The sequence below is a fragment of the Pangasianodon hypophthalmus genome, chromosome 2 (assembly GCF_027358585.1).
Source record: "Pangasianodon hypophthalmus isolate fPanHyp1 chromosome 2, fPanHyp1.pri, whole genome shotgun sequence".
In the NCBI taxonomy this organism is placed as follows: Eukaryota; Metazoa; Chordata; class Actinopteri; order Siluriformes; family Pangasiidae; genus Pangasianodon; species Pangasianodon hypophthalmus.
This window is the reverse complement of record NC_069711.1, coordinates 4362126-4374153: the sequence shown is the minus strand read 5'-3', so window position 1 is coordinate 4374153 and position 12028 is coordinate 4362126. Positions and strand designations below refer to the sequence as shown.

The 12028-nt window shown below is 37.8% G+C and overlaps 1 protein-coding gene across 1 annotated transcript; it reads left to right on the top strand.

The window, feature by feature from the left end:
• Nucleotides 1-3126: 3126 nt before the first annotated feature.
• On the top strand, nucleotides 3127-12016 carry prelid3b (PRELI domain containing 3). The gene is made up of 6 exons (XM_026945430.3): nucleotides 3127-3276; nucleotides 5415-5583; nucleotides 6299-6388; nucleotides 6693-6763; nucleotides 7734-7836; nucleotides 8568-12016. Exons 1-6 carry the CDS (start codon nucleotides 3245-3247, stop codon nucleotides 8682-8684), a joined length of 582 nt encoding a protein of 193 aa, XP_026801231.1. The 5' UTR covers nucleotides 3127-3244; the 3' UTR covers nucleotides 8685-12016.
• The last annotated feature ends 12 nt before the right edge of the window (nucleotides 12017-12028 follow it).

Genomic DNA, 12028 nt, shown 5'->3' with positions numbered 1-12028 from the left:
GAAACATGCAGACTGGAGACAAAAAAATATAGTAGAAATGGCAAACAAGACATAAATGTACAGGCCTCTGCCAAACCAAATAAAACAAACATATCGGGTGCATTCAAGGAGGAAGTCAGGAGTTGCTGCGATCAAATATCCTCATGAAAAGGTAGGCACCCATAAACACAGACCAGTGAATACTACCTGTGGTGAAAACTCAAGATTTTTAGTTTTTATTTTTAGTCGTTATGTCGGTGTAATAATGAATGACAAAGAGGAAGTGGTACAGAAGCGGTTGTAAAAGGTAAGGACTTTGTAGTTCAAAAATGATTAAAGCAGAAACACATTTGTATGTTAATTTTTATATTGGGTCCATAAGTATTTGGACAGTGACAATTTTTGTAATTTTGCCTCTGTACACCACCACAATGGATTTCAAATAAAGCAATCAACATGTGATTGACTTTCAGCTTTAATTCAAGGGTTCTATCAAAAATATCGCATTAACCATTTAGGAAATTACAGCCATTTTTTACATAGTCCCTCAATTTTCACAAGCTCAAAAGTAATTGGACAAACTAACATAATCATAAATATTAGGATTATTTTTAATACTTGCAATTTCTTTGCAGTCAATGACTGCCTGAAGTCTAGAACCCATGGACATCATCAAATGCTGAGTTTTCTCCCTTGAGATGCTTTTCCAGGCCATTACTGCAACCGCATTCAGTTGCTGCTTGTTTGTGGGTCTTTCTGCCTTCAGTTTTGTCTTCAGTAAAGTGAAAAGCATGCTCATTTGGGTTGAGGTCAGGTGACTGACTTGGACATTTAAGAATATTCCATTTCTTTGCCTTAAGAAGCTCTTGGGTTGCTTTCGCGGTACATTTTGGGTCATTCTCCATCTGTACTGAGAAGTGCTGTCCTACCAGCTTTGCAGCAGTTGAATGAATCTGAGCAGAAAGTATAGCTCTATACACCTCAGAATTCATCCTGCTACTTCTATCAGCAGTCACATCATCAGTAAACACCAGTGACCCAGTTTTATTGGCAGCCATACATGCCCATGCCATAACACTTCCTCCACATGTTTGACAGATGATGTGGTATGCTTTGGATCAAGAGCCCTTCCTTTCTTTCTCCATACTCTTCTCTTTCCATCAGGTCAGGCTTTTTTTTTTTTTTTTTATAGATTTTTTTTTTAGTAAAGTCTAATCTGGCCTTTCTGTTCTTGAGTATTAACAGTGATTTGCATCTTGAGGTAAAACGTCTGTATTTACATTCATGAAGGAGAATTCAATCATCACCAAGGAAAGAATTCTGTGATCATCCACTTGAGTTGTCTTCTGTGGCCTTCCAGGCCTTTTGGTGTTGCTGAGCTTGCCAGTGCATTCCTTCTTTTTAATAATGTACCAAATTGTTGAGTTGGCCCCTCCTAAAGTTTCTGCTATTTCTCTGATAGGTCTGTTTTGTTTTTTCAGCCATTTTTCAGTGTATGCGATATGAAAATTTTATTATACTTTATATGTTTTATTTATGTAATAAATAATTTATCTATTTATATATTATTAGTCTAGTCAGGTTCAATGCAAAATGGTAAGTGTACCCTTTATGCCTGCCAAAATCTGTTTTCAGATATCTTTAGTATATATTGGTTTAATTTATATGGGATATCTACTGTTAATGTGAAAAAATAATCTATTGCATAAAGTTTTACTAATGAATTCACACATTTTTTAAAATGTAAAATATAAAAATTCTCTGAAATATGTGTTATATAAGTCCGACATGGGCTTAAATGGTACACAATGCACAGTTTAATCCTATGGGTGTTCCAAACAAGCCCACATTATATTTCTTTATATTTATATTTTTTGCATATTTATATTTTATATTTATATTTATATTTACACTCATCAAACACTTTATTAGGAAGACCTGTACACCTAATCATTCATGCAATTATCTAATCAGCCAATCATGTGGCAGCAGTGTAATGCATAAACTCATGCATATACGGGCCAGCAGCTTTCAGATAATGTTCACATCAACCATCAGAATGGGGGAAAAAATGTGAGGTCAGTGGAGAATGAACAGACTGAAAGAAAGGCTATAGTAACTCAGATAACCACTCTGTACAATTATGGTGAGCAGAAAAGCATTTCAGAATGCACAACATGTCGAGCCTGGAGATGGATGGGCTACAACAGGAGGAGACCATGTTGGGTTCCACTTCTGTCAGCCAAGAACAGAAAGCTGAGGCTGTAGTGGGCATATGTTACCGCAAATCAAATGGAAAAGCAAAGTCCATCTGCAATTGCATTTCCCATGTCTTAAGAGGTATGACCCTGTCATATTGAAATAGCAATGGCGCTTGCCAGTGGTACCTTTAGAAACCACATTTAGAAACGACACTTGCCACTAATGACAGGCCCATGACAACAACTTCACTGTAGTATTAACTCCACACTGGAGGAGTTTGCTTTTGAATCTATTTCCATACAATAAATGAGAAAAAAAATAACTTTGTATTATATTATTCCACAAAATAGTCAGGAGTTTAGATCTGAGTAGCTTCATCCGAAATCGCTAGTTTGAATTATAGAATAAAATCAGCTGGGTCCAGAAATCAGATGAACTCGCGAGCAGTAATTTCAAGGTGGCTTTTACTGGTTGGAGTTCGGACGGAGATTTACAAGTTACAGTAACCTCGAGTCGAACACAGCGCCCCCACTCCAGTAGGTGGCGATACGTGCACCTTAGCGATGGCTGCATCAAAACGAAGAAGAAGAGGAACGTACTTGCCGGATCAACAGGATAAAGGAAAAAATGTAGTGCAATATTAAGGTATCTTTAAAAAAAACCAAAAAATAAAATTAGGGTTAAACAGGAAAATTTAAAATATTTTTTTAAAAGCTGTCTATTGCTGCCCAACGCTCCAGTCCAGTAGGTGGCGATAAGTGCACCTTAGCGATGGCTGCATCAAAACGAAGAAGAAGAGGAACGTACTTGCCGGATCAGCAAGATAAAGGAAAAAATGTAGTGCAATATTAAGGTATCTTTAAAAAAAATCTATAAATAAAATTAGGGTTAAACAGGAGAAATTAAAATATTTTTTAAAAGCTATCTATTGCTGTACCACGCTCCAGTCCAGGCGGTGGCGGTAATGGACCGGAAGCTGGTTTTGCAACCGCTATAAAGCCTCATATGCAGAAGAAGAAGCAGCACTTGCCGGTCAAGTCTTCAGAGCCGATCACAAGACACGATGAAGATCTGGACGTCAGAACACGTTTTCAAGTTAGTACTGTATGTTTCTAGTTAAATCATTTGTCATATAGCTTACCTAGCTAGTGATTAGAGGATGTTTATTCAGATTAAGCATTTTGTAGCTTCCAGGGTAACTTAGCTAACTCCAACTTTTCGACCTTGGTTTTCATGTGACTTGATTCAAGAAGCTAACTACTGCTAGCTAGTCAGTTCACTAGAGATAAAATTGATTAGATTATATATATTTAACTGCTTATAATATGTTTAAATTCTCTTACCTGGTTATTTAGCTGATATATCTCCGTTATTAACTTATTTTGATTGGTTAGCATACCGGCCGGCTCCAGACACCCAAAAAAAAAAAAATTGCGTAAATTAGTGCCACTTGAGCGGTCTACTGTTTGTGTTAAAAAGTGTTAAACAGTTGTTTTGGAGTGTGAAATAGGAACGGTTTTAGTGCAGAATAACCACAGGATCGCGTTTTTATACAGATATAATGTGTTTCACGGCGGCAAATCGTGCTTTAAATGTGGATTTCATCATTGTGCCATAAACTGTACAGGTTAGAGCTGAACACTGAGCTCAGGGAAAGAACTGAGGCGGGTCACCTTTTACTCTCACACACACTCACACTCTCTCACACACACTCACACACACACACACACACACACACACACACACACACACACACACACACACAGGGCACATTCAGTCTCCTGCAGCCATAAAGCGTCACATTGCGTCATAGTCGTTGTAACCTTTCCCCTACATAAGCCCTGATTCAAGATCCTCATGTGCTGATCCTCTCTCTCTCTGTGTCGATTTATACTTCTGCGTTTACTTGTATTTGCGTCTTTACGTCGCGAGAGGGGGATCATGGGTAAGTGTGACGCACAGGGAGGTGCTCGCGCACACTCCTCAGGCGAACGCTGATTGGTCGGCGGGGAGGCGTGTCTGCTTACGTACACGGAAACGGTTTGATGAAACTTTGACATTTCTTTGGCGAGTTTGATCAAATTCCGATTAATATTGTTTAAATCAGAGTAATACTGTTCAAAGTACATTTGAAAGTGTAAAAAAAAAAAGTATAAATAAATTTTCCCTCTATAGACGAGCTCGTGCTCCGAAACTGCGTTCTATACTCTGCTTAAAAAAAAAAAGACTTAAACCACAAATACCTCCTTTAACATTCAACTCTGTTAGTTTCTCAGATCGATGTCCTTTAATTTAATAAAAATAAAAAATAATTTAAAAAAAAATCATGTCAGCCAAAAACAGGAATCTGAGGCTGTCCTGGGCACAGACTCAGCCTTCAACTGGACAGAGGAAGATCAGAAAAAACAATTACCTGGTCTTTTTCCAATCTTCAGCTGTAGTTTTAGATGTTAAGTGCGCGGTACATATCTTCTATTTTAGCTGAATGTTGAAATGGCAGAATGTTAGGATATTGTCACTTCCTCTAACATAAATGAATACTGAATTTTTAAATAGCGGTGGTCCTAAATAATTACAATTTCGGTATTTATAAATAATTTTTTGACTTGTTGATTTTCAAAATTGTTAAATACCAAGCATCTTCCCTTTTACTTACACTATATGACCAAAAGTTTGTGGAAACCTGAGCATCACACCCATATGTAGGCCTTCCCTAAACTATTGCCACAAAATTGGAAGCACACAGTTGTGACAGTGCTCCTGTACACAAAGTGAGGTCCATGAAGACATAGCGTGTGAAGGTTGGAGTGGAAGAACTCGAGTGTCCTGCACAGAGCCCTGACCTCAACCTCACTGAACACCTTTGGGATGAACTGGAACACTGACTGCACCCCAGACCTCCTCACCAACATCAGTGCCTGATCTCACTAATGCTCTTGTGGTTGAATGATCACAAATCCCCACAGCCACACTTCCCAGCCTTCCCAGAAGAGTGGAGCTTATAATAAGAGCAAAGGGGGGACAAATCACATAGGAATGTGATGGTCAGGTGTCCACAAACTTTTGTCTATGTAGTGTGTATATATATATATATATATATAATCATCAACATGTATGCAAATTTAGCTATATGTCTGTTTACAAATTTTTGCAGTTTTGAGTGAAATTTGAACTGTCCTATTTTCCCTCACAAACACAAATTGACAAAAATGTTTTTAATATTTTCTTTACAGCCACCCATGGGAGACAGTGACCAAAGCAGCTATGCAGAAGTACCCCAACCCCATGAACCCTAGTGTATTTGGAGTAGATGTGTTGGACCGAAGAGTGGACCAGCAAGGCCGGCTTCACAGCAAACGTCTACTCAGCACAGAATGGGGCCTTCCATCTATAGTCAATTCAGTAAGAGCATCCTCTCAATTCTTGCACACCTGTTTCTCATTAATGATGAAGTAAATTATTATTATTTATGGTAATACATCTACATGTATTATATTATTACATTATTCCAAAGAAACTTTGATGGCCATCATTTAGAACAAAACCTGATTGACATTTTATTCTGTTTCAGTAGTAATTGTAGCAAGATTCGTAAAGCTTGTTGCGTTTAGTTTATGTTCACACATTGCATGTTTGGTTATGGTTGTGAAGGTACTACACAATTGAATGTATTAGGTCTACAAAAATAATTTCATTATGTTAAATGCTTCTGTTGCTTCTTTTTCTTTGCACTATTTCGATGGGCTTTACCATAATTATTTTTTAACCTTCTAATCTATGTATTCTTTTTAAAGAAATGTTGATTTTTAATTGTTTAAATAACAATGGTGGTAATTTTAATTCTAATTTTTGTTACCGAAATGCGGTGGATGATTAGAGTAGAAAGTTGTTTAAAGACTTTTTTAATTGAATTGGGTTTTTGGGGGTTGCCTGGTGGTTGGGACTTGGCAGGTGAGAAAATGGGTGAGAAAAAATGGGGGGAAAAACAGTTGCTAAGACACTCCTACCTTCATTTCTGACAGATGGCTATTCAGCTGCAATTTATTTGTTCCATTATCTATTATTTATTTTTTGGTACCTGTTAACATAATGACTTACTTTTTCTTTCTTTCCACAGATCATTGGTAATGCACGTGCATGTACGTATGTTCAAGAGCATTCACTCGTGGACCCCAAAGAGAAGACTTTGGAGCTGAAGTCTACAAATGTACGAACTCGGTATTTTACATCTATCAGAGGCTCACATGGAGAGAAACAAATCTCTACTTGTATATGTTTATATTATTGAAACAAAGTTTAACACGCATTTGTGTAATTGTGTAAAGACTATAACGATGCAGTGAAGAGATGAGAGCTAAATTGTGCTCATATTGGGTCAATAGCATGATACCTAACTTCTTAAACAAGCAGAGTATTAGCCTTAGACTATTAGACTATTAACCTTGGTATTTTTTGTGTGGGAGACATGCAAATATGAAATTTACACTTTCTCTGTATGTTTATGTTCTCAGATTACATTTACCAACATGGTGTCTGTAGATGAAAGGCTTGTCTACAAACCACATCCAGATGACCCATTAAAGTAAGACCTGGCTATTTGGTGTGCAACAATACACAAAATTCAAGCTTGTGTGTTTGTGCATGCTCCTTCTATTTGCAAGATTATGAGAAAGCGTGGATGCAACCTGTACAATGTGGAAACAGAACAGTTGTAACACCTCTTATGCAGAATCCTGCTTCAGAGGCACTCTGACTGTTAACCACAAATGGCTTAACAAGCTATGTTAATTGTTCAACACCTCTTACAATAACCCATTAAATCGTGTTAGCTTAGCGATGCTTCCAAGAGTTGTCTTCCCAATCTAGCTGACTAATTATAACCAGGCAGGGGCAGAGCGGCCACAACTCCTGTAGCTCCTGGGGTATTTCTGCTCAAATATTTCTATTAGGCAAGCTATTTTTCAAGCTACCCTCAAACAGTGATACATCTTGTCATCTGGTGTACCTTTAAAATTGATTTTACTGATGTACATGTAAGTTTACCAAAAAAATTTTTCAGTGGTGTTACAACCGTCCCAAGCAGTTTTACTGCTGTGCCTCATTGCTAACACAGGACTCTGGCATATGATAAAAGAAGCAAACATATGCATGATGTCATGTGGGAAGTTTGAAGTCTGTAATTTAAGTGATTGTTGAGCAATTTAACTCAAACCAAAAAAAAATGACAATTATTTCAGCTCTCCCCTATATAGTGTGGCTTTAATCAACTCCACAATATCTTCCTATATTGGGCTGTGGAAAATGCTGTAGACTGTTCTTTACACTAAAAATACTAGACCAGTAGAGACACATTGAGCAACTACTGAGCAAAGCCTGCTGCTTAACATATTGTCTTAAAATTTGGTACTTGATTTATTTTAGGAGAAACGTACAAAATACAAGTCACATAATTGCATGACTGTGTAACATATGCAGGTGACCATACACCTGAGGTTTAAACCACAGGGCCTTAAAATGTAATAACCTTGATGGTGTTTTATCTGATGTTACAGGACTGTGCTGACCCAGGAGGCCATCATCTCTGTGAAAGGAGTCAGTTTGAGCAGTTACCTAGAGGGACTTATGGCAAACACTATCTCAACTAATGCCGGAAAGGTTGGGATGATTGGCTTTAGTCCTCTACTGTTTTGCTACTTTACATGTTGTGATTGAAAGTAAGATTGGTTTGATGTGACTGATGTGATTGAAAGTAAGTTTGGTTGGAGGTTGTGTGTGGGTCCTTTTGCAAATTAATATTTAAGGGCATTTTAAAAAGTCTGAAAAATGATCCACTACATTTTTTTTGATAATTAGGTATTTGTTAGAATTTGGATCTGTGTAATACCAGTTTGCTGATTTTTCTGTTAATGAGAGATTGTGCCTCTGTTACTGCTGGCAAGACGAAAAATGTTCCCAAATATGGCTGTGGGCTGTTGCTGAGCCAAAAAGCTTATGCTGAAATAATTTAGCTATGCATGATGTGTGTGTACATATTGGGAGGTGGGACATTGTTTCTGGTTTCCTACAGTTATTTTTCATTCTGCTGGTATGCTGTTATTTCTTTCATATTCACATCATCTGCCCAATCTTGTCCCCACTCAACAGTGTGTTTACTGGTCAGTTGGTTGATTGATTGCAAACACTGGAAAAAAAATCACTTTAGGCTTCTTTTTCAGCAACGGGACACAGCATTTTTAATAATATTCATCTGCACAAACAGTTGGACATTAACAGAAGTATTGTGCTGCCATTAATCGTTAATGTTTACAGTTAAAACAATGTGGTGGCTTTTATTATCTTTTCCATGACCTGTGGCTGTGTTGTGGTGTGTTTCTACCTCGCTGCAGGGCCGTGAAGCAATGGAGTGGGTTATCAGGCGTCTGAATGCAGAGATTGGGGAGCTAACCATTACAGCAAGAGGCACAATGCGGACACCCATGGCTGCAGCAGTCGTAGAAAAATGAACTTTTCGTGTCTCTGCGCTCTTTAACACCTTTCTTTGCGGACCACTTCAGTGTATCTTTTCTCGTTCTGTCCTACTTTCTATGCTGTTTTTTGCATTTGTGGAACAGAGTTCTCCCCATCTCCCTTGTACAATTGACTCTATATTAGAGGCTGGAGGGACACAAATCGGGAAGCGAATCTCTGCTTCATTTAATATTGAAAACAGCCTGTTTGCACTGAAGAACAAGCAAGATGTGGTTTTGAGTGTATTTAATAGGTGATTACACACATTTACACTTACTCTGACGTTTATAACTTTATAATTGATCAGAGCAAGCATATATATATATAGTGTGTAACGAGAAAACATTTTATTTATTTATTTTTTATATATTTCCACCACAGAAATGCTAACTTGATGTGATAGCTGTTAGCTTTTATTCATTCTAATAAAGTTGGCATTTTTGTACACATGTACATTGAAGGTAATAATAGTGTTGTGGTAAATAGTGTTGTACTTTCAACATGGGTGTAGCATGCTTGTGGGTTCAGAGTTCAGAGGGAAATAAGGAAATGGGAGGCAGGAATTGAATTGAGATCGTGCCACTTTATTATTCTCTATTTTTTGCACACAATTTCAGTGCTGCTGTAACCAATTTTTTAGAGTTTATTTTAAATCTCACACAAATACATAGCTCAGCTCTTCCTGTTCAGTTTTCATGCCACTCAGCATAACAGCACGGTCTCATATCCTCCCTTTATCATCTCACCACCACACACTGAGAAACATAGCTCTTGTTAGTAAATCACCCACAGGTGCATGCTCATCCATACCACTTATTCTCCTGATTCCAGCCTCCATTCACAAACCTTTCCACCACGCTCCCAACACCACAGTGGGCTATGCTACTTCATGCAACCGTAGCATCTTATACACATTTGAGTACTTTATTAGGTTTATTACAATTAAGGGAACAAAGTTCTTCAGATATTTTGTCATACTGATGTGCGATTTTCCAAAAATAATTTTGTAAGTGGAGGTCAAAGTAGGTTTGTGCACAGTGGCACTTACAGTGTAATGGCTTAATACTGAAATATCAAACATGCACATCTTGCTGAATCCAGCACAGATGCAATTATGCAATTGTCTCAAGGCAAACACTGCCTTTCTCTGAAAATCTTATGAAATTCTCTGAAATTGATTTTTTTTTTTTTTTAACCCTTACACATTGTGGAAAAGGGTTTGATCAAGGAATAAAAACCATAAGATATAAGGCCAAAAGTTTGTGGACACCTGACCATCACATCCGTATGTGGGCCTTCTCCAAACTGTTGCCACAAAGTTGGAAGTACACAATTCTACAGAATGTCTTTGTATGCTGTAGCATTACAATTTACCTTCATTGGAACTAAGGGGCCTACCTTAATCCTGTTCCAGCATGACAATTCCCCTGTGCACAAAGCGAGGTCCATGAAGACATGGTTAAGGTTGGTGTGGAAGAACTTGAGTGGTCTGCACAGGGCCCTGACCTCAACCCCACTGAACATCACTGGGATGAACTGGAATGATGACTGTGCCCCAGGCCTCCTCGTCTGTCATCAGTGCATGACGTCAATAATGCTTTTGTGGCTGAATGATCACAAATCCCCACAGCCACTTTCCAAAATCTAGTGGAAGCCTTCCCAGAAGAATGGATATTATTATAACTGCAAAGGGGGGAGACTAAATCTGGAATAGAATGTTCAAAAAGCACATGGGTGATCTGGTCAGGTGTCTAACTTTTGGCCATAGTGTAATATAACGCCTTAATGCATCATAGGAATACTGAAACTGATAATATCACCTGGGAAAGGCTATAGTCATACTAATCATGCAGCCATTTAAAAGTTAATCATTAATTTCAATGATTAACTGTTAATATATTGGCTTTCCACAGTTTAAAATGTAAATATGAAAGTTGTAATGAGCATTTTAGTGAAAGATGCTACTTAAGATGCTGTGGTGGAATAGTAAACTGGATGGAACAGTTATTTATTTACAATTAGAGAGGTGGCTCATAAACCATATGTATTCTTTTCCTTGAGGCCAAATAATGAGGTTGTGTACTGTTTGAAGTATTCAAGCAGAGTGCATGCATGTTTGCTCTTTGTGTAACCAGTATGTAGTAGTGGAGGGTGAAAAACATTTTATTTATTCCTTTTTATGTCAGGAGGCATTTGTTATTTTATGCAATGGTCATTTACACTGATCAGCCATAACATTAAGACCACCTGAATATGGAGACCAAGTCAACACCTACACAGCAAGCTGCGATGCACTGTGTGTTCTGACACCTATCATAGCCAGCATTAACTTTTTCGTGCTACAGTAGCTCTTCTGTGCCATCAGACCAGTCAGGCTAGCCTTCACTCCCTTGGGTTCCCATTACCCTGTTGCCAGTTCACCAGTTGTCCTTCTTTGGACCACTTTTTGCAGGTACTAACCACTGCATACTGGCAACACTCCACAAGACCTGCCGTTTTCGATATGCTCTGACCCAGTCGTCTCGCCATCACAATTTGGCTCTGCTCAAAGTCGCTCAGATCCTTACTCTTGCCCATTTTTCCTGCTCCCAACACATCAACTTTGAGAACTGACTGTTAACTTGTTGCCTAATATATCCCACCCTTTGACAGGTGCCACTGTGATGAGATAATCAACATTATTCACATCACCTGTCAGTGGTTTTAATGTTATGGCTGATCAGTGTATTTGTCTGTTGGTATAGAAACATTCAATGATTTTCCGTTTTAGTGTTTAGATTTCATTTCATTTTGAGTAAAAAAAAAAGGTAGTTGTACTGATTTCCTCATCTTGGACAAAAAAGCTCTTCTAGGATTATTCAAAGTGGGCCACATGTATTATGGCATATAATTGATGCTCTCTTGATTACTGCTTATTTACCCGATAGTAAATGTATATGTATATGTATAGTGCTGGTAATTAATTTTAAAAGAGAGTTTACTATTGTAATGCCCTTAGGAAATTATGGACACACATGAAAGGTTATTATAACATGCAGTATATTTTCTGAAAAAAAAAAATAATTCTTGTGTTGTGTCTTTTTCATACTATACTACCTCCCCAAAAGGGTTTTTTTTAGACTGATAGTACTTGTGGTATGTGACCTAGTGAATCAATATCAGGATGTATCTACTGATACAGACTTTAAAGCACTCTGTAAGTCACTATGGAAAACTGCCAAATGCCATAAATGTAAATGATGCAAGTTCTTTCTGTTTCGGTCTAAGGACACTCAATTTTTGTGGATCACTTACATCACTGAAATTAAATTTGGAAACTGATACTATACTAAGTGTTTTG